General features: G+C 36.5%; 2 protein-coding genes across 4 annotated transcripts in view; one reads left to right on the top strand and one right to left on the bottom strand.

Moving 5' to 3' along the window:
- Positions 1–11,106, bottom strand: part of MTREX (Mtr4 exosome RNA helicase) — a 130,230-nt gene extending 119,124 nt beyond the window's left edge. The window contains exons 1-4 of the mRNA XM_061188945.1: positions 10,738–11,106; positions 4,764–4,901; positions 3,392–3,458; positions 361–423 (exon numbers count right to left, since the gene is read on the bottom strand). Coding sequence (XP_061044928.1) covers positions 361–423; positions 3,392–3,458; positions 4,764–4,901; positions 10,738–10,871 — 402 coding nt within the window. The 5' untranslated portion in view covers positions 10,872–11,106. The remainder of the gene's footprint in view (positions 1–360; positions 424–3,391; positions 3,459–4,763; positions 4,902–10,737) is intronic.
- Positions 11,107–11,197: 91 nt separating this feature from the next.
- Positions 11,198–27,085, top strand: part of DHX29 (DExH-box helicase 29) — a 46,777-nt gene continuing 30,889 nt past the window's right edge. For 2 of the 3 annotated variants that reach the window (XM_061189261.1, XM_061189259.1), the window contains exons 1-7: positions 11,198–11,494; positions 18,895–18,968; positions 20,177–20,290; positions 21,217–21,346; positions 22,085–22,230; positions 24,070–24,192; positions 26,918–27,044. In XM_061189261.1, the coding sequence (XP_061045244.1) occupies positions 11,314–11,494; positions 18,895–18,968; positions 20,177–20,290; positions 21,217–21,346; positions 22,085–22,230; positions 24,070–24,192; positions 26,918–27,044 (895 nt within the window). In that variant the 5' untranslated portion in view covers positions 11,198–11,313. The remainder of the gene's footprint in view (positions 11,495–18,894; positions 18,969–20,176; positions 20,291–21,216; positions 21,347–22,084; positions 22,231–24,069; positions 24,193–26,917; positions 27,045–27,085) is intronic. The other variant, XM_061189260.1, reaches the window with a different exon arrangement.

Raw genomic sequence — 27,085 nt, 5'->3', positions numbered from 1 at the left:
TTAAGTTTCATTAGAAGCTTGTTCAACTCCCAAAACTATATGCAAAACTGATTGTACATATGCATTTTTTTCTAGAGAAAGATCAGTACTTTTCATTAGATTCATTAAAAAGGTTGAGAATTATTTTAATTTTTAAAAATCTTATCACATGATGCTTGGTATTCAGCATGGTTATTGATTTGGTTCTCACCATATTTGACTTCAGGTGGCGGCTTCTTAGTTCGTATATATACATGTGTGTATATATATATATACACACACACTGGGAAGTATAAGAATCTCATTTAAAAGTTTATCTTTAAGATTTTTAGGAAAACAGACTCACAAAACTGTACAAACCATACTGCCCAAAGTACAAACCTTTGCAGCTTTTCCAACGCGAGGTTTAAGTGGCAGATAATCTTCATCTGCAGGAAGTGCAACCTGATGTTAAAAAAAAAAAATCAATTTACTATTCGAGAATTGATGCATTCAACACTCCTTAATCAATGATGGTTTGAAAAATAAAGGTGATGAACTAAAGTGTTTCTGACAGTCTTAGACACTGTAAAATTAAATAACCACCTTTGAGAAAAAGTGAAAATGCAAAAGCTACAACATTCAAAAAACTTCTATTAGTGTTTATCTGATAGTAATCTAATTAAAAGCACTTAAGTCTATCTCCCAAAAGAAACTGTTTATTAAGGTCTAGGACCTATCTCAGCTATCTTTGTATTTTCTATATCTAATGTACTTCCTGACATTAATGAATGCTCAAAAAAGCAGAATGGACATAAAAAAGGGATGCCACTATATGAAAGAAAACTATGTGGAATAAAATGGTATTATTTCCTGGAACAGGAAACTAATATTCCTCCAGTGAAGATTAAGATCTGGAGAGCAGTTCACAATATATCTAAATTCCCAATACGTAAGCGAATTAATGTATAAATAATCAACAAGGGCAAAATACGGTACACACAGAAGTTAGAAATAATTTCTAAGAGCAAAATTTCAACAAACAAGTATGAGGTAAGATTAGCTGTCTTAGAAATAGAGAGATTGTTGGTAAATTTGCAATTCTATTACAATCAAGATGATGTGTGCAGTGTTTCAAAAAGGAATAACTAGAACCTGACTGTAATTAAGTGAAACGATAAATTAGGAAACTCAATGAACAATACCCAGTATAATAACTGTGTTAGAAGCAAGGTGAAACTCTAAATGGAATCTATAAAGGGGTAGAATTTGGTAGTTTATCCAGCACACATTACGAAAGAATTAATTTGAGTTGTTTTTATTAGTGAATGAACCCTTCCGGGGACAGGAATAGTTTTCATCAGTCTTCCCCTTGAGCCTACATATTCCCCTTTATTATGACGCCAAGAAACTTCTAAGTAGTTTCTGACTCCTAGGTAGTTTGACAATAAGAGGACTACTTATCCATTAATTTAAGGGAATGTTCTTCTTTTGTTATACCATACCATGAGTATGATGAAAGTGATTCTATCCAAAGAGCACAACCTCTGGCGCACTGACAAAATCAAATTTCGGACTCCGAAAATCTGAAGACTAGACCCTAAATCATGGTGTGATCCTCATCAAGGTATGATCAACCTGCGGGGCCATACCTGGTTACTTGGTTCACCTCCCCCACATCTCTCCTGATACTTGCTATGACAGGAACAAAAAACATTAACACAAAGCAATTAAGATTTTAACATTTCTGAGATTTAATAGCAGCAACAACAAATTGTGTTTTCACATGTATGAGAATCAGAGTTTTGTTTTTATTCTCTGACAACAGTCTGGGTAACACTAACTTATAACAGACAGGTAGAAGAGAAGCCTACAGAGACTAAGGAGTCAGAAAAATAGAAAACCAACAGACTTAGCAATTAGTTATTGGTGATTTTTGCCAGAGCAGTTTGAAAGACATGGAGAAAGAAGAAATCTAACTATAGTAGACTAAAAGATGACTGGAAAGTTAGGAAGTTAAGCAGGGATTTTCTAAGCAGAGCACTCAATAACAACTCTGAAAAGAAAGGGACCATAACTTTTTTTGTTTATCTCTATATTCAGTGAATAATAAAATATACCTGGCACCCGAAAGATGTGTACTGAATGAATGACTACAATGGGGAAGAAGAAACACAACACAGTGGCTAAAAAGCAACAAAGAACAAAAGAGAAGCTTTTGAATATTCATATGCTGATAAGAAAAGGAAAATAGAAAAAAGGAGACACCAGAAACAGTCAAGGGAAAATGGAATGATCCAAGTCTTTGTGCAGGCAGGATAGGATACAACCAAGAACACTGGCAGAGCAACTCTCCTCAGCCTAAACAACGCAGTGCCTTGTCCTTTGAGTGGATGTGACTCCAACTTGATATCTTCAAACCTCTAATATAAAGTAAAAGGTAAGGTTACCTGCTAAAAATGTGAGAGGAGATAACAGAATGGAGGGCTTGAGGATAATCATGAAGGACAGAAAGAACTTCTGACCTCTTGAGAGCAAAATTTGTGTGTGTTTGAGGTTTTTTCCCCATCTTTTTAAGACCACAGCATCAAATAGGGTCTAATATAAGTGTTAAATGAATGATCTAATGAATATTATACCTGCCAAACTAAGTGCTATTCTAAAGGAACATAAGGAAATTTCAAGTAGAAAAACAGGTGTTTAAAAAAATAAGGTTCCAGATCTACATCAAAAGCAATTTCTGTTAATTTGGAATTACTCTGCTTATTTGATAAAGTCTTTAATAAGATTCCCCAATTAACTGTAGTAATAACTTATAAGGTTACATGGTAAAGGCAGAAGGCTTAATAGAAAGAACTAGTGTTAGTTTCCTTATGTCCCATATTTTTATAAATGCTCACTGATAAACGGTTACTACAAGCTATCAGTGACCACCATCTTGTGGCAGACAATGAAACTGCAATATACCAGTCATCAGAGCAAAACACAAAAAAGCACGGGACCTGCAAAATGTCACTGTTACTTGACTTTAGGAGCATGGGAATAAACATGTACTAAATTCCTACTCTGAAAAACAAAACCAAAAAACCCTATTCTGTGCTGGGTATCTTACCTAATTTTCTTACATAATCTTCACAACCACCCCAAGATGTAAATCCCATTATTCTAAACTTACAAATTAGAAAAACAATGTCAAAGAGGTTAAGAAATTTATCCAAGACTGTAGTTGGGAAAAGCGCTGTGTCAGTGTCTGAGCTCAGGTTTGAATACAAACCCCCAGCTCCTTCCACTAGACTATGTAAGCTGACTGCACAGAAACTACATATTGTTTCCAAAGCCCTTAAGGCTAAACTGCTTGTCAATCATCAGACTAGATAGTCCAAAGCAAAATCCCACTTATAACACCAACTTACCATACACTGTTTGTGCTTACCTCATGTGTACACCCTTCAACAGTTTCAACTGATTGTACCTTGACCCTGGGCATCAAGTCTGACAAACTTAAAAAAAAAAAATTGTTAAAATTACATTAAAATAAATTATTGAGAATTATATATGCTGGGAATTCAAAATGGTGAGTTAGCATCTTTTATTACAAATACAAAACAGACTCCAAATGGATTATTCAAAGAATTATGTCAGCTTAGTTCCAGTAACTATTTTGGATAAAAAGTACCTCTACAAAAGCATTATCACTGCTTCAAAACACAAAGCTGCTTATAAAAACCATTACGTGATAGGAAGTATAAAATAAACTAGCCTAATACAGATGTTGCTATAATTTATAGAAGTGTTCCCTCTTCTCATCAAAATCCTAAGTTATACTCATCTAGGTTCTCTGTTTAGACTCTGAAAAGACATGATTGTGGATAAACTGAAGAAAAATAGATGTATTTCTGCACTAGATCCACTATTATTGATTGTACTTTTGATTTTTTACTTTAAATCAATAACCATACTTTGGATAAAACCCAAGAATTACTACAATAAGCAACAATGATTTTAAATTATCAGTATTATTTTGTAACCTATTCCACTAGTTTGGACAAACAGTGCATCTTAAGTATTTCAGTGATACATCTACCACCATTTACAGTACCTACTTTTGCTAGCTACAACAACAGCTAACCGGTTAAAAAACAACAACAAAAAAAAACCATAGGAGTAAATTCTTTATTGTAGTGCCAAGCTAGAATATGGCAAATGAGAAGGGAAAAGCAAAGTCATGACCATCGCTACGAGAGGAAACAGGTCAACCTAAGAAATTGGAATCAATTTCTAGAAAGTTCCAACTTTTGAAATCAAAGAAACACCCAGCTATTTCAGCCACACATATCCATGGGTCTCCCTCATTGACAGTAGTCTTGAGATTCATAGCCACTCTACTGCTACATGCAACAGTGAAAATCTAATTCCTCCTAATGCTCCTTCTCAAGGATTCCCTTCCATTGTGTCAGTTTTATTCTTTCCTTTTATCCCACTCTTCCAGTGATCCTCTTCCAAGACATTAACGAATAAATGAAATGGCATTTCTTCTTTTTAAAAAAATCAGGCTTCAAGATTCTTTCTTAAAATTGGATTCAAAAGTATTAAAAGCCTTTCTTTTCTATATTGTTTTCCATTTCCCCAAAATTACATAATTGTTCTACAGTTATATGTTTATATGAATATATAAAGAATATTTATTTTCATTTCTCTAATTCAACAAATATTTTCATAAAGTAACAACATACAAGCAATTTTCAAAACTTCAGGCAACCACCCAACTTAAGAGTTACTAACATTTATAACAATGGAAATACTACCTTAAGTCTTCAGTTATTGACTCTTCTACCCTGGGTTTCTTTCCAAAAATGGGTTCATCTGTGCCCTCGAAGTCTGCATCTCTCTTGTTTTTTCCAATATTAGTTGACTCAGATTGTAATTTACCATCAAAACGTCTTCTGAAAAGTGAACGGTTTAGAATGAATTCTGCAATAGCACTGCTTACTTTAAGGGTGACTCCATAAAATATTATCCCATGTATAATATACACTATTAACAAAAAAAGTCATGTAAATAGATATTACAAATCAAAAGTAGCTAAAGCCCAGAATACTCCTATTTTAACTAATGAAACTGAATACAACTCCTCTTTCATTTCATATTTTCTTGGAAATTATGTTCTAAAAATATTTTGCAACTCACATTAACATAACTATGACTAATATAATATTCTTAAAAACTGTAAAATACCGTTAGACATTTACGTGAACACTTTCAACAAACATTTAATGCTTTTCTAACGGCATAATATTACTATTTGGGAGAAAATTTTTTTATGTGGTTGGATTCACTGGTCAAAAGTAGTGACAATAAACGGTGCTTTGTGGATTGGATAACCATAGGGAAAATCAATCTGACCCTTATGCCAATTATACACAAAAATCAATATGGATATTAGATCTAATTGTGAAACGCAAAAACAACAAAGACTCTAGAAGATAAAATGAGAAAATTATCTTTAGGTATTACTAAACAGAACATAAAATTGTTAACCAAAAAGTAAGTTTGCTAAATTGGACTGCATTGAAACTAAGAGTTTCTGTAAATCAAAAGGTACCATTAAGAGAGTACAGAGAAAAGACAAAGTGGGAGGAAACACACATAACTGACAAAAGGCGTATGTATCTAAAATAATGGAAGTGACGGCTACAGATTAAAAAAAAAAAAGATAACCCAATAAAAAAATGAGCAAAAGACTAGAACAGGCACTTTACGAAAGAGGATATCCAAATGATCAATAAGCATACGAAAAGGAGCTCAAGAACCATTGATTACCAGGAAAATGGAAATTAAAGTAGACTATATTAGATCAGTGGCTCCAAAATTACTGATCTCAGAAATGAGAGATTTTGATTTTGATTTTCCAGTCTAAAAGTTACTGAGGATTCCAAGGAATTTTGTTTATGTAGTCTTATCTACTGATGTTTACCATATTAAATATTAAAACTAAAAAAAAATTAGTATTTTCCCCCAAAAATTTTAATGAGAATGGCATTGTTTTATATTTTTCCAAGTCTCTTTAATGTCTGGCTGAATAGAAGGCAGCTGGACTCTCATCTATCTCTACATTCAACTTGTTGTGATACAGTTTTTGGCTGAAGTATGTGAAGAAAAATTCAGTCTCCTATAGTTGAAAAAGAGCAGGCTTTTCAGATAATTGGGAATATTCCTCTGATCCCACACCAAACTTCAATCATACTTCGAAAGGTACTGCCAGAGCTACAGTTAAGAATTTTACAAACAATGTTGAGCAAAAGCCAGAAACAAAAGAACATATTCTGTATGAATCCATTTACATTATATTTACAAACAGAAAAAAAACTAACACATGTGGTTATCAGGTTAGTCACTTTACTGGGGGAAAAAGAGGGATTTCTGCAATATTCTATTTTTGTCCTGAACAGGGCTTACATTGGTGTGTTCACTATGAAAATTTGTCCCATGACTTTCGCACTATTTTTTTTATATGTTTTATCTCAACAGAAAAATTTTTTTAAAAAAGAGTCAACAAACAGTAGTATTGATCTATATGCCTGAATAACCTTTCCATAATGAAGTTTATTCCTTGATGCTTGGCAAAACCTGAAATATGTAATTCCTCTCATGCCCCATTTAGTGGAATAGGTATTCACAGTTGTCCCATATTACTTACATGAATCTCCTTTGGACAAGCGATCAATATCCTTGGCCCTCAGTAAAAGAAGACATATGAATGATAATTATGATCCCTCTAGTTCTAACATTTTATTATTCTGTCTGAATTAGTAAGCATCAACCAAAGCATTGTAATTAAACCTACTAGGAGTTGGTGACAACTATAAAACAAAGAAACATCATTCCTATACCTTTGAGAAGCTTAAAACCTAAATTCATTGTAGAATACTTTCCTTCAGAAGAGCTCCATTATTCTTTAATACTATATTCAACTCTCTATTCAACCGTATTCTTATCTAAACAATTGAATCTGAATCTAATCAAGTCTCGACATCAGCAGCTGTCCAAGATATATACATGCAAGTACCTATATAACTTTAAATTTCTAGTAACCATATTAAAATAGTTTAAAAAAGAAACCAATTTTAATATATTTCATTTAACCCAAAATATACAAAATATTATTTCAGTATATAAAGATAAAACTGATGTATTTGACATTTTTTATAACAAGTCTTCAAAATACAGTGTATATCTTACATTCACAGAACATGTCAATTCTGATTAGCTACATTTAAGTGCTCAATAGCTACAGGTAGGTAGTAGCTATTACAGGAGTCCCCCCTTATCTGTGTTTTCCCTTTCTAAGAGTTCAGTTACCCAAGGTCAACTGAGGTCCAAAAATATTAAATGGAAAATTCCAGAGGTAAATAATTCATAAGTTTTAAACTGGATGCCTTTTTGAGTAGCATGATGAAATCTTGCACATTCCTGCTCCATCCCGCCTGGGACATGAATCATCCCTTTGCCAACAGTATCCAGCCTATTAAGTCACTTAGTGGCTGTCTAAGTTTTCAGATCACTGTTGTACTATGGCAGTGCTTGTGTTTAAGTAACCCTTATTTTACTTAATAATGGCCCCGAAGCACAAGAGTAGTGATGCTGGCAATGCCAAAGAGAAGCCGTCAAGTGCTTACTTTAAATGAAAAGGTGAAAGTTCTCAACTTATATATTGATATAATTATTTTATTTTATTTTTAGTAATTGTTAATCTCTTACTGTGCCTAATTTATAAATTATGCTTTCGTAGGTATGTATGTATAGGAAAAATCATACTACATATAGGGTTTGGTACTATCCAAGGTTTTGGGCAACCACTGGGGCTCTTGGAACCTATCCCCCTCAGATAAGGGTGGGGGACTACTATAGATTGCGTAGTTCAGCTCTAGATATAAGGACAGTTTACAGTAAATACTTGAAGATAAAAAAGCTAGTAAAATGACAGCATAAGAAAGCAAATTCAGGATGTGGAAAACTATACAGGACAAATGAGCTGGTTTCTCCTCTCATCCACCCCTCCAAAAGAAATCAATAGCGTAAGGAAAAAAGGGACTGTTGTAAAATGAAAGACTTCAGGGATATAACAACCAAAACAGTATAAGGGCTTTGTCTGGAACCTGATTCAAATAAACCAACTACAAAAAAATACCTTTGAGACAACTGGGGAATCTTACTGTGGACTGACTATTCAATGATATCAAGGAATTATTGTACATTTTGTTAGGTATAACAATGGCATGACAGTTATGTTGGAAAAGAAAGTCATAATCAACAAGAGATGCATACTGAAATATTTAGGGGGAAATGACATGATTAGTAGCATTTGATTTACAAAAAAAGGGTGTGGGAATAAATTGACCATGACTTGATAATACTGAAGCTGAGTTATGCGTACATGGAGTTTTTCATATTATTCTCTCTCTCCAGACAATTCTCATAAAGTTTTTTAAAAAAGCACTCACTTAGTCTAGAGTATTAAATATCAATACAAAAGACAAGATCCTCTAAAGTTCCAGGATTTGCCCTTCTGTGTTATACAAATCAGATGGAAATCATGCTATACATATTGACTAGATACAAATAATTATGACAGTATGATAGTTACAATAAGGCAAATTGGATTTTCCCCTAAAAATACCTAGACGTCTAGGTCTAGTTAGAAGTGTTGGTAGTAAACAAAGTTCCGTAAGTTAATCATGGTCTATATTTTCTTATGTATTTCCTTTCTCTAATGTTCACATATTTCCTAGTAAAATTAAAATATAAATTGTTTTTATATCCTACAAATTTTCACTTTGGAAGGTTGCAGAAACCGCTTACCCCTAATACACTGCAAAGTGAATTTTACCTGAATAATTTTGAAACAAAATATTTACCGCAGTAGGAAATTATACATGTATCATCTTCATAACATCATAGTTGCCCATTCAAACTACAGAAATTATTAATTATTCCTGTTTGGAAAAAAATAAAAAGAACCTGTCCTCCTTTCTCATTTTCCCTGAAAAGTTCTCCAAGACTACTACACCCTCTAACTCAATGAGAGAGGAAGACTATTTTTCTCCTTTGTTTCACTCTTATGTGACATTTCAAACTCCTGATTGTTCTAATATCCCTCTAAGCTCTATGTTATATGTGGGAAAACTATACTTTCCCACAGGAATCTCCACTTCAAGCACTACCAATTGAAATAGCATCCAAATATATACCTACAGTTCTGGTATTTCTCCAAACCCAGATTAAAATTGCCCAATGGACACTTCAATATGGATATACTATCATCACTTCACTTTGTCTCTAGCCAAATTAATTTTGAAATCAAAATCTCCTATAAATTTCCCTATTTTTCTTCTTCCTGATATCCAAGTTCAAAATGTCTCTTTTGACCCCTTTTCCGTTGTCCTCCTTTAATAAGGCCTGTCAATTTTTTCCTTCACAACATTTTATCTTTCCTTTTCCTTCCTTCTGTGACCTCCTGAGTTGAGGTTTTTATAATCTCATAATTAGATCACTGAAATACTTTTTAATTTACTTTTTACTATCAGTGTCTTTCCTCTTTCCATACATTGACTACTGATACCAAATTAATTTTTCTAAACTATCACTCTACCTATCCAGTCACCAAGTTAGGAAAAAAACACATGTTCACCTGGGTTTTTAAAATGAAATCAAAACTCATATGCTTGCTATTCAAGGCCCTTCATAATCTAAAACCAATTTATATTCTCAGGCTTATCTCTTGTAGTCCCTAAGCAAACACTCCGCCTAGCCCAATTTGTGCTACAAAACAAAACAAATCAAAAAAATTCTCAGCGTCAATAAGGAATCATCTCAACACAGAATAGCTTCTTGCATGTAAGGCTCTCTAGACATCACAAATAGCTCTCTTTCCTGAACTTTTATAGCACTTAACTGTATATACAGCTTATTGTATTTCAATCTCCTACTAACTCTTTAAAATATGTATCTGTACCACCTCCTTACCTCAAATAAAAGTTCCTTGAGAGCAAAATCATGTCTAACTTAACTCAAGCATCCATTGGGTATCCTCCCCCAAGGTCAAGAGTAAATTTTGTTCATTACTAATGAATCATCTTACTTTAAGTTTCAGGGACCAGTAATTTAAAAAATTTTTCTTAATAAAATCAAAGAAAGCCAGCATTTGAGAATCTATTATGTGCTAAACACTGTTAGGCGCTTACACATACTATCTCGTTTACTCCTCACAAAAACACTAGCGGTTGGCGCTATCACCTCATTATGGGCAAGAAAACTGAAGCTTGGAGACTGAATCTCTCTCCCTTCTCCTGCTATTTGCCCTTTCCCCTCCAAGTCAATCCAAGTCACATTTTCTAAGCTTCTTAACCCTTTACTCAACTGGTGATTCGTTTCCTGTATTGTGCCCAGTATTGTGCTGGAGCTGGGGGTACAGAAACTAAGAGACAGCTGACCTGCCCTCACGACCCCAGGGCGCAGGCAGGGGTAGTAGTCAGGCCTTACGCAGGCGTCAGGGAATTGCAGCGGCAGAAGTCCACGCTGCCTGCGGCCACCGGAGAACGCCAAGACCCAGCTTCCCCAAACCAACGTTCTTCCTCCCTCCTCAACGTTTTTCTCAACCCCCTTCACTTCCCAACGCCACTAACGTACATCCTACTTCTCGTGGTCTTCAGAAGAGAGTGGGATTTTCTTCCCTCAGCACTGAGGAGAGAGAAAAAAAGACATCTCGGACATCTTCCTTACCCGGCCTTTTCCGCAGACCCTGGCGGCCCCTTCCATTTCCCCTTCTCCTTTTCCTTGTCTTTTTTGGCTCCGGGCGCAGTGGTCGAGTCGTCCTCAAACACGCTGAAGAGCTCATCCCCGAAAGCGTCCGCCATCTTTCGGAACTGCGAGACCGAATCTCCCTCCTACCCACGATGCTCCGCGACCGCACCGACAGTGACGCCAAGCGAAGCCTCAACAGGGCCCCGTGGGAGACAAAATTAGTCGAGTCACGCAGCCCCGGAGACTTTTTCCCTGCCTCCTTTTTCTCCTCCGACCTTTCCTTTCCTAACCACCGGCGGATAGGCAGCTCCTTGGCTAAAGAGGGAGCGAGGCGAGGGTTCCCGGCACGCAGCAGACGCCTAGGTGGGCGGAGAGGAGGCGGGACCTTGGTGAGTCGGACCAATTGCGAAGCAGCGATTGTAGCAGGGCCTAGAAGCCCGGATGGAGGACGCAAGGTGGCGGCGTAGGACTCGGGGAATGTGAAGAGCTTCTGGAGGCGGTGCGGGAGTGGTTCCGGGACCTGGACCGGGAGGAGTCCTCTGCCGCAGCTGCAACATGGGCGGCAAGAACAAGAAACACAAGGCGCCGGGGGCCGCGGCGGTCCGGGCCGCTGTATCAGCTTCCAGAGCCAAATCCGCCGAGGCCGGAGCTGCCGGGGAGGCCCAAAACAAGAAGCCTGTGGTCAGGCCGCCCCCCTCCGCCGCTACTAGCACCAGGGATCCCCGAGTCAAGCAAGGTACGAGCGGTCGGGCCCCGGCCTCCTCCTGAACCGCTACTGCCAGTCCCGAGGGAGAAGCCTTCGCACCTGGGCGGACCCTCGGTCTTAAAATTTCTTTCACACCTGGAGCTGCTGGCTCTCCATCGGGTAGCCTTGTTTTAGATCAGTGTGAGCTGCTTGGGCCTCCAGAGTTCCGACGGTAGCATCCCCCACCTAACCTCCACTTCATCTCCTGAGAACAAAAGAAATTTGCATTAGCTCCCGTTTCAGTGGGGATCCGTCCTGAGCCGTCATCTAAACTAGCGAGGCGAATGCAGAGAGTAGTGTGTGGAATTATTAACTCCCTAGAGCCAGACCCATTTTCTACTTGCTTCTCAAACCATTTTCAGCCACGATGTAGCGTTTCCACGTGTTATGGAAAAAATCAGTACTTAAGAATTTCAGCACTTACACACCGAATACGGGTAACCTATTGTAAAAATTATCAGCGATCTTTACCGCAGCAATGCATTTTTGCTTACTGTGCAGTTTGGTTTGATAACTCAATCTGGAGATTGCCGGTTCTGGCTGCAGATCAGCAGGCCACTATTACAGCTGATTTGGACAGTTATACGCTGTTTTGTTCTGCTTAGCTTGTTTGCTTGTAGTGCTTACTGAAATGTAAGTCTAGCAAATATTTGTTGAAAACCTACTGTGTATTTGGCGTGAAGTTAGGGATGGGATGAGCAAAATAGACAAATCATCTCTCCTGGAGCTTGCCAATCTAATGGCGCACACAGCCATGAAGTAGTCACACAAACGTTGCTTTATGATTGATAAGTGTCACAAAGAAAAGCTAAGGAAGAGAATTTAACAGCGTAATCTGATTTTTACTGGGGGCAAAGGAGGAGTAATGGACAGTCTCTTTGAGAAAGTGACAGTATCGGGAGGATGAATAGGTGTTAACGCTGTACAGAATGGGGGAAATAGTATTCCTGGCTGAGGTAAGGAACACTGTTGTGCAAAGATCTTGAGTCAGGAAAGAGCATGGGCCTTTAAGATACTCAGAATGTAAGCACTGCCTAAGGAGGAAAAGAGATGAGACTGAAGAAGTAGGCAGGTAACAAACCTTCACTTAGAAGGTGAATAATAATTCTTTGCCCTACAATATATTGTAACCCTTTAACTACAAAGCTATTATGCCTGCAATTACAAGTACATAGAATTTCTCCTTAAGTATTCTGTGGCACTTTTACTCTGTGAATCAGCCTCTTTCTAACTCTGTCTTTTCTTGATATTCCTCTGAATTCTTTGAACTTTCTAATAGTCATTTGGTGTATTCTTTGGCTTCCCATTCTCCCAACCCCAAAATATGACCATTACCGAAGGTGTCAGTCTGTGACAGTATGATTCTCTCTCTACAGCCCTTTCAGGAGAGTTCATCTACTTCCATTACTTCTGTCTTTTCTTTTGTAGATGACTCCTCAGTCAACATGTCCAATCCTGGTCTATTCCAAGCTCAAGTCAGCCATTTCTACATTTACTTGGACTTTTGGCCCTGTTTTGCAAGCACGTCAAATTTAATAACATGGCTAATACTGAACTATACTTCTCTCCCCCAAACTAGCTTCTCCTGTGACTTCTTTGTTTCTATTTTTCCATATTCCTCTATCCAATGTCAACATTTATTTTTTATGGCTTCCTTTCTTCTTCACATCCGATCTGTTGTCAAGCTCCGTGCAGTCTTTGCTTATTTCTCTTCCATGTATGCCCTTTTCACTTTTGATTTATACTGTTCACACCTCAGTTTAGGCACTCATGAAGTTCTGGAGTACCAACACAGCCTTCTAATGGGTTTCCCTAGCTGTACTCTTTTTTCCTCCTCCAGTCTGTCCTGCATAAAGCATCAGATTGATCTTTCAGAACCACTGCTTTGATCACGTCACTTACCAGTTTTTTCTACAGCGTCTTCACTGACTTTGTGATAAAATACAAACCATTCAGCTCGTCTAAGGCCCCGTTTCTAGCCTTTTAACTAGTTCCTATATTCAGCTCTAGCAAATCTGGTGTATTTTCACTGCTCTAAATGCAGCTGTTGGCTTTCTGCCTCCTCATGTTTATTCTTGCCATTTTCTCTCATTGGAATGCTATCTATCCCTAATGCTATCTACCAGAATCCTGTAATACCCTCCCCAGATATCAACAACTTTTTGAATTCTTCTGTCTCCACAGCTCATGTATATCATTGTTGTTTGAATCATTCTTTTTGATGTTTAGTTCTTGCCTATGTGAGCAATTATACATTTTATCTATCCTATAAAATTGTAGGAGGTAGGAACAGTTTTATGGTTATGTACTAACATCCCTCAGTATCTAGTCAAATGCTCTGAATATAGTCATCCAAAAAATTTCTTGGGTAAGTGACAAGGAAAATTTCAGAGGAATTACTAAGACCAAGAAATCAAAAGAGAGAAAATGAGAGGTTATCTACCAGATTTGTAGAGAATATTTTATAACCATAAATCAATATACATAGCAGTATAAATAAAATGTTGCAGCAAGATTGCCACATGATTTTGTTTGTTTTCTTTTTTTCTGTCTGGATATTTTTATATTACATATAATAGGCCTACTTGGAAGAAAAAAGTGGAAAAGTACACAGAAAAAATTATCTCTGAACTCTTTGTTGTTCCTAATGTAAATGTAATTGCTTTACTCTGCTTCCATCTCTCTCTCTGGCTTTTCAAACAATTTGAAGGATTGTACATAGCATACTTTCTCAAAATTGGACTCTCATCTAGAGGTAGAAAATGACTGGTGCCACGAAATGGTTCTTGGTACAATCCTGGGTATTCTTCCACTTCTATTTTTTCATTTCTTTTGTTTATCAAATAATGTTTGAAGAGCTACTCTGTGCCAGGCAAGATTTTAGGCACTGGGGATACCACAAGAACAAAACAGACTGAGATCACTGCTTTCAAGGGGCTTACATTATTGGGGGCTGGTGGAGGGTGCTTACAACCATAAGGCTTGTGTTTGTGAAAATTCTTAAACCTAGTTGAGACTTAAAATCTTAAGAGGGAAATAAGACTAAGGTACTGATGTCATAAATAAATTCATAAAAACCGTTATAAATAATTTTTAGGGTCACCAAAATAAAATAGAAGAAGTGCCATGAACGTCAGAAAACAGTGACTTGGTAAAGAATAAATTGGGTGGTGGGGTCTGTTTTGGTTTAGAACAGAGATGGCTTTTCTGAGGAAACCTGCTGAGATGATTTGAAGCAACCAGTTATTAGATCTGGAGACAGAATGTTTGAGGCTTAGGCAACAAGGGCAAAGGCCCTAAGGTGGGAACAAGCTTGGCATGATGCAGGAAGACAAGAAGAAAGTCTGTATGGGTGGAGTGAGAGAGGGGGGACTGGTGTTTGTATTAAATGGGGAAGAGACCTTAGCTAAGATTAGTCAGGTAGTTTTGGCAGTATGGATGGACTTCCTCACAGACCCTGACTGCTTAGATTATATCAGCTAACTCTAATTTATTCTCCAGATACGCTGTACTTCCCCTTCATAGCCTGTTTGGGTAATTAGTTGCTTAATTACTCCACCAGAATATGAGCTCCGTGAGGACAAGATTGGGTCTTATTTATTCCTGACTGGATCTCTTGGCTGGTTTGATTCCCCTTGCAGGTGTGTACTGTTGGGCAGAAGGGAGCCACAGTGCCTCAGTGCACCTGTCACCAGCACCAGCACCTCGAAGTGAATGTTTCAGTGATAGTGGGTCGTTACAATCACTGTAGGATGTAAAATGCAATACCGTATAAAAGGAATATATTCTATAAGAAAGAGTATTGGGCAACAAGAAATTGATTCTGGCTGATGCTTCTTTTTTCTTGCTAAGTCATCTTGAGGAAATCACTTAGTTTTTCTGTGCTTCAACTTTAATGTAATAAATATTTTTGAGAGCCAGTTACATATGTTCCTTTGTTCCATGAACAGTCATCATAAATTTGAAACCCTTAGTGCTTTTGCCTTAGGGATACATTCTGCACACTAACTTCCTTATTTCCAGTCAGATTTCCAATAACTCCCTTCATCTGAAACAAAACCAAAACTTGTGGAGAAGGGTCTCTAAGCAGCAAGAAAGGTAGCTGTCATACATCTTATGCACATTACTTGGCAGAAGAATGGGGACCATTTTTATTCCATGGCCTGTTGACTTAGAATTGTATTTGAAAATAGGGTTACTCATTTACAAGTTTCAGTATCTATTTTCTTCTGATGCCATCACTTTTTCCTAGGTAACAGATTAGAATTTGGGGGTGGGGAGTTACTAGGTTGACATTCTGAAAGGTGGCAGCTGACAGGAGAGAAGACCAAAGAATCACTAAATAGAAAATTAGAGCAGTCTCAAGGAATTGGGTAGCCTCTGCAAGCCTCTGAGCAAAGTCATAGATACTCATAATAAGTAATGCCTCATGAAAAGCTTTGAATTTTGCTTATTGTAGGTATTATGGCAGGAAGTGTAAATACAGTTTAGAAGGATTTCTATCATTGTTTTAAAATGCATTTCAGATTTTGGAGTTTTCATTCATGCTGACTAAAAATCTTACATGAACATGTTTTAGGAAGAATTTGAAAATGAAAGGGACTTACTGGTTTACTTGATTTAGTTGGTAATATCCCTGGCAAGATCTCATTATTGCTTCAGTTCCTCAGAGTATTGAATAAAATGAAAACATCCCATTTTTAGAGACCCTGATTGACACCCAGCGAATGCATAGCAGTATGGGTGTTCATTCCCCTCCTGATAGTCTGGGGACTTAGATCTTTTATTTGCCCTCTGGAAGTTTGCAGTGTAAGCTGACCTCAAGGAAGTGATATGGTTGGACGTTTTAGGTGGAATGGTTGGAGGAGAAAAATGAGAGCTGACTGCAATCTTTAATTCACTAATTTAAAAAACAAACCCAATCGGGAATTCCCTGGTGGTCCAGTGGTTAGGACTCGGAGGTTTCACTGCTGGGGCTCAGGTTCAACTCCTGGTTGGGGAACCAAGATATCGTAATCTGTGTGGCATGGCCAAAACGAAAAACAAAACCAAAAAACACTTATTAACGGAATTTACAATCTTACCTCTGTCAGTAACACAGGAACCTGAACTGTTTCTCAGTATTGTCTTGGTAATGAAACACTCATCTATCTGTACCTTTTCAGAAAGGGTTATAACTGGGGCCCCTCCATGGGTTTAGGGATGTCTAAAACTGATTAGTGTGCTAAATTTGTGAATGAATTTACTACAACTGATAAGACCCCCCAGAAATGGTTAAAGACTACTGATATATACTCTCCTTTATAACCATTGACATGAGTTTATGAGCAAGGTTACCAGGATTAAGGTAAAGTCTGAGACTAAAAGATGAGGAAAACCATACTACACCAGAATTGTTATTATCTTTTAACGTATTCTAGGTAGCTTTGGGTACCTTCTTAACTATAGCACAGAAGTAATTCAGGGACCCACCAATGTTCCTAGTTCAGACTGCTCAAATGTAAATAGTTATTTTCAAAAACTTTGGTTTTCCTTTTTAAATGCCTCATTATATTAACTAGCATCTTAAAATGAACAACCCAATGTAAGTCAACAGAGACTAAAATCCTGGACTTTATAATAAGCCACTCTTTAATGTTTAGGTTTCTCAAAGTGAAAAAAATCCTATTTTAAGGTTTATAAAAGCAGAGTAACAAGGTTTTGTACGATTCTAGGATTATTTTTATATAGCAGTGGTTCTCAAAGTGTGCTTAGGGGATCCTGGGGAATTTTTGAGACCTTTCTAGCAGAGGCTTAATGAGATCAAACCATATTCATAATAATTCTAAAATGTTATTTGCCATTTTCATGCTCATTTTCTCTCTAGTGTACAGTGACTACATGATGTGTGATATTACAGAAGACTGAATTCAGAAGCCAGATGTTAAGAGATTTGCAAAAGTAGAAAACAATTTTTTTGGTTTGGAAAATATAGTTATTTTTCATAAAAGTACTATATTAACATGTAGTAGGTTTATTTTTAATGAATTAATAAATATTTTTAAAAATTTCCCTTTTGGGATTTCCCTGGTGGTCCAGTGATAAAGAATCCATCTTGCAATGCAGGGGACGTGTGTTCAATCCCTGGTCAGGGAACCAAGATCCCACATGCCGCGGGGCAGCTAAGCCTGCGTGCCACAACTACTGAGCTCACATGCCTCAACTGGAGCCCACGCGCCTCATCTAGAGAAGAGAAAATCCGCACGCCACAACTAGAGAGAAGCCCGCGCACCGCAACGAAGAGCCCACGTGCCTCAACGAAGGTCCCACGTGCAGCAACTAAGACCTGATGCAGCCAAAAATAAATAAAAATAAATAATAAATAAGTCTTTAAAAATAAATAAAATTTCCCTTTTAATTTATAGTATGATAAATATCAATATTATAACCTACATAAACAAAAAGTATTTGGGATCTTCAATAATTTTTAAGAGAGTAAGGAGATCATGAGACCAAAGTTTGAAAATAAAATGTATTCCTTCCCGGTTATTCATTGTTAGAAAACTGTTAATATATAGCATTTCTATTGACTGGAACAGACTTGGCAACTGTAGTGGGTTGAGTAGTGTCCCCCAAAATTTCATGTCCACGTGGAACCTCAGAATGTGATCTTATTTGGAAAAAAGATCTTTGCAGATGTAATTAGTTAAGGATCTTGAGATGAAATCATCGTGGATTTAAGGAGAGCCCTAAATCCAATGACTAGCATCCAGGGAAAGGAGACGGAGATTTGCACACAGAGAGACAGAGGGAATAAGGCCATGTGAAGACCCATTTTAAGGAGGCAGACAAGCCAAGCAATGCCTGGGGTCACCAGAAGCCAGAAGAGGCAAGAAAAGAGTCTTATCTAGAGACTTCAGAGGGAGTATGGTCCTACTGACACCTTGATTTTGGACTTCTAGCCTTCAGAATTGAGAGAGAGTGTTTCTGTATATTCAGCCACCAAGTTTGTACAGCAGCCTTGGAAACTAATATAGCAACCTTATATTCAGTAGGAGAGAATGACAGGAACTCCCACCTCCTTTTTGCCTTAGGAGGAGTGCTTTCTCTTCAAAATTACCCATCTTCTCTGCCAGGAATCAAATATCCTCTGAGAGGTCTTACTTCAGCTAAGTGCCAAGCATTTGCACTCTATGAGAAACTAGTTAACCTAGAGAGTGCTAAGCGGTAGAATGTTTTTGCAAATTTAGCGGAAGTATTGCTGACTTCCAGATTGAGTTATTTGGTAAAGTGGAAAAGAAAGAGCTGAAAGCAAATATTTAATGTTTAGCGATCTTTAGAGGAAAATTAAAATAGTGTAATGGATATTAATCATTAAATTACCTTGACTCTTTATTGTCTGTTATATACAGGTCCGAAAATTTACAGTTTTAATTCTGCAAATGATTCTGGTGGTCCTGCAAATCTGGATAAATCTATTTTGAAAGTGAGTATCAAGGTTTTGAGTCATTTCAAGAAATGTTACCTTAAAAAAAAAAGATAAACTCTTAAATGTAAGCAAATGATGGGGTGTTTAAAATTTTTGTAAATAGTACAATAATTCCTCATCTATACTAAATAAAAGTAAATCATACACATCTGTTGAGAGCCTGTAAGAAATTAAGGAAGAGCTGGATAAGGTCCAAACTTCTAAGTATATCATACACACCCTTTCAGGTCTGACTTAGTATTCTTTTCCAGCCTCCTCTCCATTACTCTTCTCCACTTAAAATTTTAGTTCATATCTCATTGTTCCCCCAAATCCCATACGATTTTAACGATTCCAGGCTTTTGTCCATGGGCTCTCAGCCTAGAATGCTCTATTTCCCTTTCTCCATTTGTCACCTCTGTGAAGTCCATCGTAACTCACCAGGTTATTTTCCTGGTGGTTCCATCAGCACTTCTTCCATCTTTTTAAATAATGACATGCTGGGTTACAGTTTATTTTTTTATATATGTTTCCTGTGCTAGACTGAATTCCTGAAGTATGTTTTTGTGCATTGCTCGTAGTGAGCATTCAGTAAAGATGTGATCAAAAGAAGGTATTTTTGAAGGTAGTTGGGTGTATAATCTTAGGTTAAACATATGGAAACAGCAGAAGGTAAAATGGCCAATAGGAAAAAATAGAAAACAAACTCTGGAAGCCAAAATAATTTGTGTAACCTAATTATTACAATTTATGTAAGTTTTTACTTTTACTTGATTTGCCCTCTTTTTAGTGTAGCATCCATTCTTTCAGGCAATGTGCTTGGGCTGGTTTACATTAAGGCAAATTTCTGGGTTCCATCCCCAAGGATTCTGATTCAGTATGTTTAGGATAGGGCTTAGGAATCTGTCTTTGTGGTGGCAATCTAAGGGTGGTCCAAGGACAGAGTCTTGAGACATACGGCTTCAAGAGGCTTTATAAAAGGATTTTTGCCTTGCCACATGTTGTTGCTTTTCCCGTATCCCATTTTTTCTTAAATATATGGTAGGAATGTGGTCCAGTGAATGGTATTCCAATATATGATAATCACTGTATCTGATTTCAGCTGAAATTCTGGGCTTGGTTGGAAGGGATATAGAAAACTGTGTGATTTGTTTCTAATTATTTAATTATTAAATGTTATTTAATAATTCATCTTCTAATTGATATGACCTTTTTGGTCTCAACAGGTGGTAATTAATAACAAACTAGAGCAAAAAATTATTGGAGTGATAAATGAGCATAAAAAGCAAAATAATGACAAGGGAGTGATTTCTGGAAGACTTACTGCCAAAAAATTACAGGTATTTTGCAAACTTTTTTTAAAGTTACTTATTTTTAGTGGAGCATTTTTAAGACAGCTCCACATGTGAGATAAAATGACTTTTCAACTTCCATTGAAATTTCATGTAGATTAGTTCCATCTGCAAGAATAAGGAAGGAATTGTGCCAAAAACAAGTACATGCATTAAAATAGTGATATGAAAACTAAATTACATTCCCAAAATTATGTTGGCCTTGTGGTGGGCACTTTGCTTACATTTTCTCTGACACACCGATCCTGGAAGGTATTTTGCCCAATTTTTCAAATGAAGGAAATGAGGCTTGGAAAGATTACATAAATTATAGCCTGAGGTTTTTAATTACTAAGTAGCAAAGTAAGCAGAGTCTGGATTTGAACCCAGTCCTGCCCAGCTGTAAAGATCATGCTTTAGAAAGTATAGTAAAAAGCTTTACTTTATGTATGAACATGTTCATTGAAGCACTGCTGATAATAATTAAAAAAAAAAGAAAACATCTTAAGTGGTCACCAATAGGAAAATAGATTATGATATGTCTACCCAGTGGAATATTCTGTAACTATTAAAATTGATGAACAGTTTCTAATAATTTGGGAAGATGCTTACGTTATAATGTTAAGTAAAGTTTGTTTTTACAAAATCATAGAAAAATGACTGAAAGGAAGCATACTATATTGCAAACAGTATCTTTAGATAGTGAGAATATGAGCAGTTTCTCCTGGTCCTTTTTTATTTATCTATAGTTCTCAGATTCTCAATACAGTGAGTACATTTAACTCTTCTAACTGGGAAAAAAGAAAAGAAAAAAAGATATTTTTGAAGTTATAATTTGTGTCAGAGTTTCTAGTTTAAAATGAATGGGAGAATAGACTTAGTAATGAAAAAAGAGAAAATTGACAGAATGACTTTTTTACATTTCCCTTTCATAGGATTTATACATGGCTTTACAAGCATTTTCATTTAAGACTAAGGACATTGAAGATGCCATGACTAACACACTCTTACATGGAGGTGATCTTCATTCTGCCTTGGATTGGCTCTGTTTAAACCTTTCAGATGGTAAGCATTATTGTCATAAATGTCTTTCAGTTTATAAAACCTTTTGAAATAATTTCAATGTTTATGATATTTGTATCAAGCTTTTGACTTGTACTTAAAATTTTTTTCACTGTTATAATTATTTTTAGAATGTTCTTACACTTTTCTAGTCTTTTTAGTATATTCTTCTTAAAGGTTGTAGTCTGTGCAAGAAGAAATTATTTTTTTGTGTGCTGCTTTCAGTTGCTGATAGCCATTTTACAATGCACATAATACAGCAGATTCTCAAAGTTTGCCTGTCTGTAACCTGTCAGGCTGTGTATCCTCATTTTGGTTTAGAAATTAGGGCTGTCTGGCTTTGGATAAATAATATTTAATTAAGCAGAGGGTCAAGGTTGTAATCTTTGGCAAGAACCTGGAATGCATATTGCTTCTATGACTGATTAAGGATACTGTCACATGTTGTGACAGGCAACCAAAGAGGGGAGGGTTAAGATTTTCTTACGGAAATTTAGGAGTCTAGCATATTGGGGGTGAAATAAATGGTCAAATAGAGGTGGGCTGGTTATCATCTAGAGAGTGTTCCCACTGATTTGATAATAAAACGAGGTTCATCATAGGATTTCTATTCCTAGGAGATGAGCAGTAGAATAAAATTAGGTGCTCTTTGTCTAGACAGGGTTAATGTGAGTGTTTAATAAATATTTGTGTGTTTTATGTATCATGTACATGTTTATTTTCATCCCAATTTCTCTTAAGATGCACTTCCTGAAGGATTCAGTCAGGAATTTGAAGAGCAACAACCTCTAAGTAGGCCAAAATTCCAGTCTCCTCAAATACAAGCCACTATTTCACCTCCACTGCAATCTAAAACCAAAAAACAGGAAGAAGATCCTAAGATAAAGGTAATTTAAGAATTAAACATTTAGGGCTTCCCTGGTGGCGCAGTGGTTGAGAGTCTGCCTGCCAATGCAGGGGACGTGGGTTCGAGCCCTGGTCTGGGAAGATCCCACATGCCACGGAGCAACTCGGCCCGTGAGCCACAATTACTGAGCCTGCGCGTCTGGAGCCTGTGCTCCGCAACAAGAGAGACCGCGATAGTGAGAGGCCCACGCACCGCGATGAAGAGTGGCCCCCGCACCACGATGAAGAGTGGCCCCCGCTTGCCACAACTAGAGAAAGCCCTCGCACAGAAACGAAGACCCAACACAGCCTTACATACATACATACATACATACATTAAAAAAAAAAAGAATGTAAGCAGACAAGAATAGCATTAAAAAAAAAAAAAAAAAAGAATTAAACATTTAAAGTTGTATAAAATCAGAATGAAGCACATGTAATAGTTCATAAGGGTATAAATATTAGGTTACAATAATGTTTTTACTTATTGAAAATGTCTAATGGGTTTGCCAAACGCTTCTATCACTGTCGGTTTCAGTTATCTATTGCTACATAACAAGCCACCCGAAAATGCAGTGACTTAAACCAAGAATTTCTTATGATTTTGCAGTCTGGACTGGGCTCAGTTAGGCAGTTCTTCTGCTCCGTGAGGTATCTCCTCAGACTGGAACATCCAAAAAGGTTTCTTTACTCACATGACTAGGTGCCTCAGCTGGGAGCTAGCAAGGCATCTCTCTCTCCACATGACTAGCTTAGGTTTCCTCTTATATGGTGATATTAGGGTGGTCAGACTTCTTACTTGACATATGGCTTCCAAGAGCAAGTATCTCGAGATAGTAAGCACCAGTGTACAAATTTTTATCAAGCCTCTGCTTGTATCACTTGTTAATGTCCCATTGGTTGAAGCAAGTCACGTGGCCAATTCAAAATCTGTATGGAAGGGGATTACAGAAAGGCATTAATACTGGAAGGTGTACTTCATTACACTTCATTACGCATTACACATAACTACTCTGCATATCATAAAACATCTATGAACATGGGTGAACCTAGAGAACATTATGCTAAATAAGCCAATCACAGAAAGACAAATACTACATTATGTCACTTATATGAGGTACCTAATATAGTCATATTCATAGAAACAGAGAATAGAATGGTAGTTACCAGGGGCTAAAGGGAGGAGGGGCAAATGGGGAAATGTTGCTTAATGGTTATAAAATTTCAGTTATGCAAGATAGGTAAGTTCTATACAGCTGCTATGCAACATAGTGCCTATAGTTAACAGTACAGTACTGTACACACACACACAAAAGAACACACAAAAATTTTTGGAGGTGATGGATATGTTTAGTACCTTGATCGTGGTGATGATATCATGGGTGTATGCATATGTCCAAACTCATCAAAATGATGAGTCTATATATATATATGTATATATACAGTAAATAATTAACATTTTAATAATATGTACATTAAATATGTGCAATTTTTAATGTATCAGTTATACCTCAATAAAGCCTAAAAATAAACAGAGCAAAAATCTGTGGAAACATCATCCCCACAAAACCACTGTTTTTAAGGACAACACTAGTTTTTAACAGTTCTTTCATTTTTTTGCCTCTTTATGTAAATGTATTCTTCGGATCATGGAAGTTTAGACTTATTAATGTTGAGTTCCATTCATTTGTCCTTCACTGAACAGTAAAGAATGTGATTTTTGAGGCTTATGTGTCTACTGTTTCTGAGTGTAAAGAAATTATAAAAGCAGTGACACTTGATGATAGTTTTGACACCTTTTTCTAACTTTGATTTTTCAGATATTTGTTTTTTCTTTCTAGCCAAAAAAGGAAGAAAAAAATTTGGAAGTAAATATGAAAGAATGGATTTTGCGATACGCTGAACAAAACGAAGAAGAAAAGAGTGAGACTTCTAAAAGTTTAGAAGAGGAAAAATTTGACCCTGTGAGTAGAAATTTATATTGGGCTTCTAGCTGGATATACCTGGCAAAATATTTAACTTTTATAAGACTTAGTTTCCTCATTTGTAAATTGAGGAAATAGTTACCTCTAGGGGTTTATGTGAGGATTAAATAAAATAACACTTAGGCAAAAACATGACACAAAATAACTGCTCAATATATGTTAATTACATTCCTCCCATGTTTAAAGAGATAATCACCAAGTATTTTTAAATGATTGTTCTGTGTAAGGAGTATGCTAAATTATTTGGATAATTTTAAAAAGCACCTTCCTTTATAGAGGAAACCCATTGCCTGGACAGAGAAAACTTACATATCATAAGATAAACTGAAAATATTAGGTTAAAAGTGAAAAAAGCAAGTTGTAGGAAGAAAATAACACAATACATATATCTGATAAAAGACTTCTGTCTAGAATTTATAAAGAAGTTTTAAAAGGACAACAGACACTTTACAGAGGTAGATATATGGATAGCCAATAAACATGTAAAAATAAGTTCAACATCGCTAGTCATGGGAAAAATGAAAATGAAAACTGTAGTGACATACCACTATGTATATATCAATCAAAATGGCTAAAATTAAAAAGATCAGTAATACCAAGTGTTGGGAGGATGTGAAGCAACTGAATACTCATACACTGATTGTAAGAGTATAAAATGAAATGGTACAACCACTTGGTAAAACTGCTTGGCACCTTCTTATGAAGTTAGACATACACTTACCATATGACCTAACAATTTCATTCCTAGGTATTTACTCAAGAAAAATGAAAACGTCAACAAAAAAAGACTTGTACACAAATGTTCATAGCAACTTTACTAATAACAGCCAAACACTGCAAGCAACTCTCAAAAACATTATATAAGAATGAAAGAAGCCAGGCAAAAATGAGTACATGCTGAACAATTTCATTATATTAAATTCTAGAAAAGTCATCTATGCAAAATCTGTCTCTAGTGAGAGGAAGCAGGTCAGTGGTTGCCTGAGTCCAGGGATGGAGGAAAGAGATTGACTGTTAGGCATGATGAGGAAACTTTTGGGGATGATGGCAATGTTTTATGTCTTGATTATGATGATGGTTACGTGGATGTATACATGTGTCAAACACATTCACTTATACACTTAAAATGACATTTTATTAGAAGTGAATCATACTTTTATAAAGTTGATTTAGAAAGACAAAAAGGAAGTTGCAGAACAGCATGTGTAGTGTAATGAACTCATTTGAGTAAAACAATATACACACACACACATATATTTGCATTCTTATGTATGCAAAGGAAACATCGGGAGAGATACACAAGAAGCTATTACTAGTGATTAGGACTGGGGTTGGTAGGGTGGGAGGGAGACTTCTTTTTTATACTCCTCTGTATCCTCATAAGTTTTTTTAACCATGTGCCTGTATTAAAGTAATATAAACAAAAATAATTTAGGACAGTACACATGTTACTTTGAGGTTCAGAAAAAGAGGTCTCTTCTGATTGGAGCATTAGGTCAATACTTCAAAGAAAAAAGTGGGACTTGAAGGATGCATGAAGTGTGCATAGGCAACAAAGAATGGGAAAATGATCCAGATGGGTGAAATATGTGAATAAGGGTACAGCAGTGGAATTGTGCAAGGGGCCTTTGAGTATTAAACAATAAACAGGATAAAATGTGTAGGTGAGTACTGGCCAATAGGAGTAAACAGGTGAGTTAAACTGAGACTAGAAGATTTTGATGCCCAGAAAATGAATTTGACAACTTTTCCTACTGATTGTGAAGAGTTGCTAGAAGTATGGGGGCAGGTGACCGACAAGAAGAATTTGACATTTTAGGGCAAATTTAGTAGTGTTTAAGGTGATTTGCAAAGGGTAGGGAGGCCATTTTGGCAGCTCTTGAACTTGCTGAGGTGTGAAATAATAAGGTGCCAAATTGGAATTTGGAAGAGAAACATTTAAAGCAAGAATCAGTAGAAATTGATGATTTACTGAACATAAAGGTTAAGAAGCCAAAGTCAGCACGAGATTCGTAGGTGGAGGGATGGTGGTTATCAGTGCCATAGATAGGAAAGATTGAAAGAATGAGTGTGATTTAGGTGAAACTGAGGCGATAGCCAACCCTTCTATCGGTTACACTGTATTGATGTTTGCTTCTACACAAAATGGTCCCAGAATTCAGGTGGTTGTGCTTCCTTAGTTGTCTCTTTTCCCTTCGTCTCAGTGGTTGTCTTTCATGGCAGCACTGCACATGCCTTCTTCTCCACCCCGAGCTTTAATGCTTCTCATCTGCTATCAACCTAACCTAAAGAAAAAAACAGTAATTTGAGTTTAGCTTTAACTCTGTCTAGTTTTTGCCCAGCAGAGTTAAGTCCTCAAGTTTTATGGCACCCATCTTCCCCAGAGGCCTTTTTTTTTTTTTTTTTTTAATGTCCCTGTTCTTTTGCTACCTCACTTTTTTTCCCAATGGCTGACTAGTTTTCTCTGTAGAGATGTACCACACTTGATTTCCAGTTTTCCTTTTCAATCAGTACTGCAGTAAACATCTGTGTACCTGCAAATCTGCACGTTTGTATTATTTCTCTATGAAAAATTTCTAAAAGATTTGTTGGATCAAAGAATAAGATCAAAAGATCACAGGTTTTGATATAATACATTGACAATAGATAAACTAATCTTGCTCTTCTTTTTATTTCTTTATCATCATCTTATTTGGAACAACAGAATGAAAGGTACTTGCACCTTGCAGCAAAACTTCTGGATGCAAAGGAGCAAGCAGCTACCTTTAAATTAGAAAAAAACAAGCAAGGCCAAAAAGAGGCTCAAGAAAAAATAAGGAAATTTCAAAGAGGTAAACACTTTAAAATTCTCAGACGTATAAATATCTCTTCT

Source organism: Eubalaena glacialis, chromosome 4 (assembly GCF_028564815.1).
Source record: "Eubalaena glacialis isolate mEubGla1 chromosome 4, mEubGla1.1.hap2.+ XY, whole genome shotgun sequence".
Taxonomy (NCBI): Eukaryota; Metazoa; Chordata; class Mammalia; order Artiodactyla; family Balaenidae; genus Eubalaena; species Eubalaena glacialis.
This window is presented reverse-complemented; position numbering and strand designations above follow the sequence as displayed.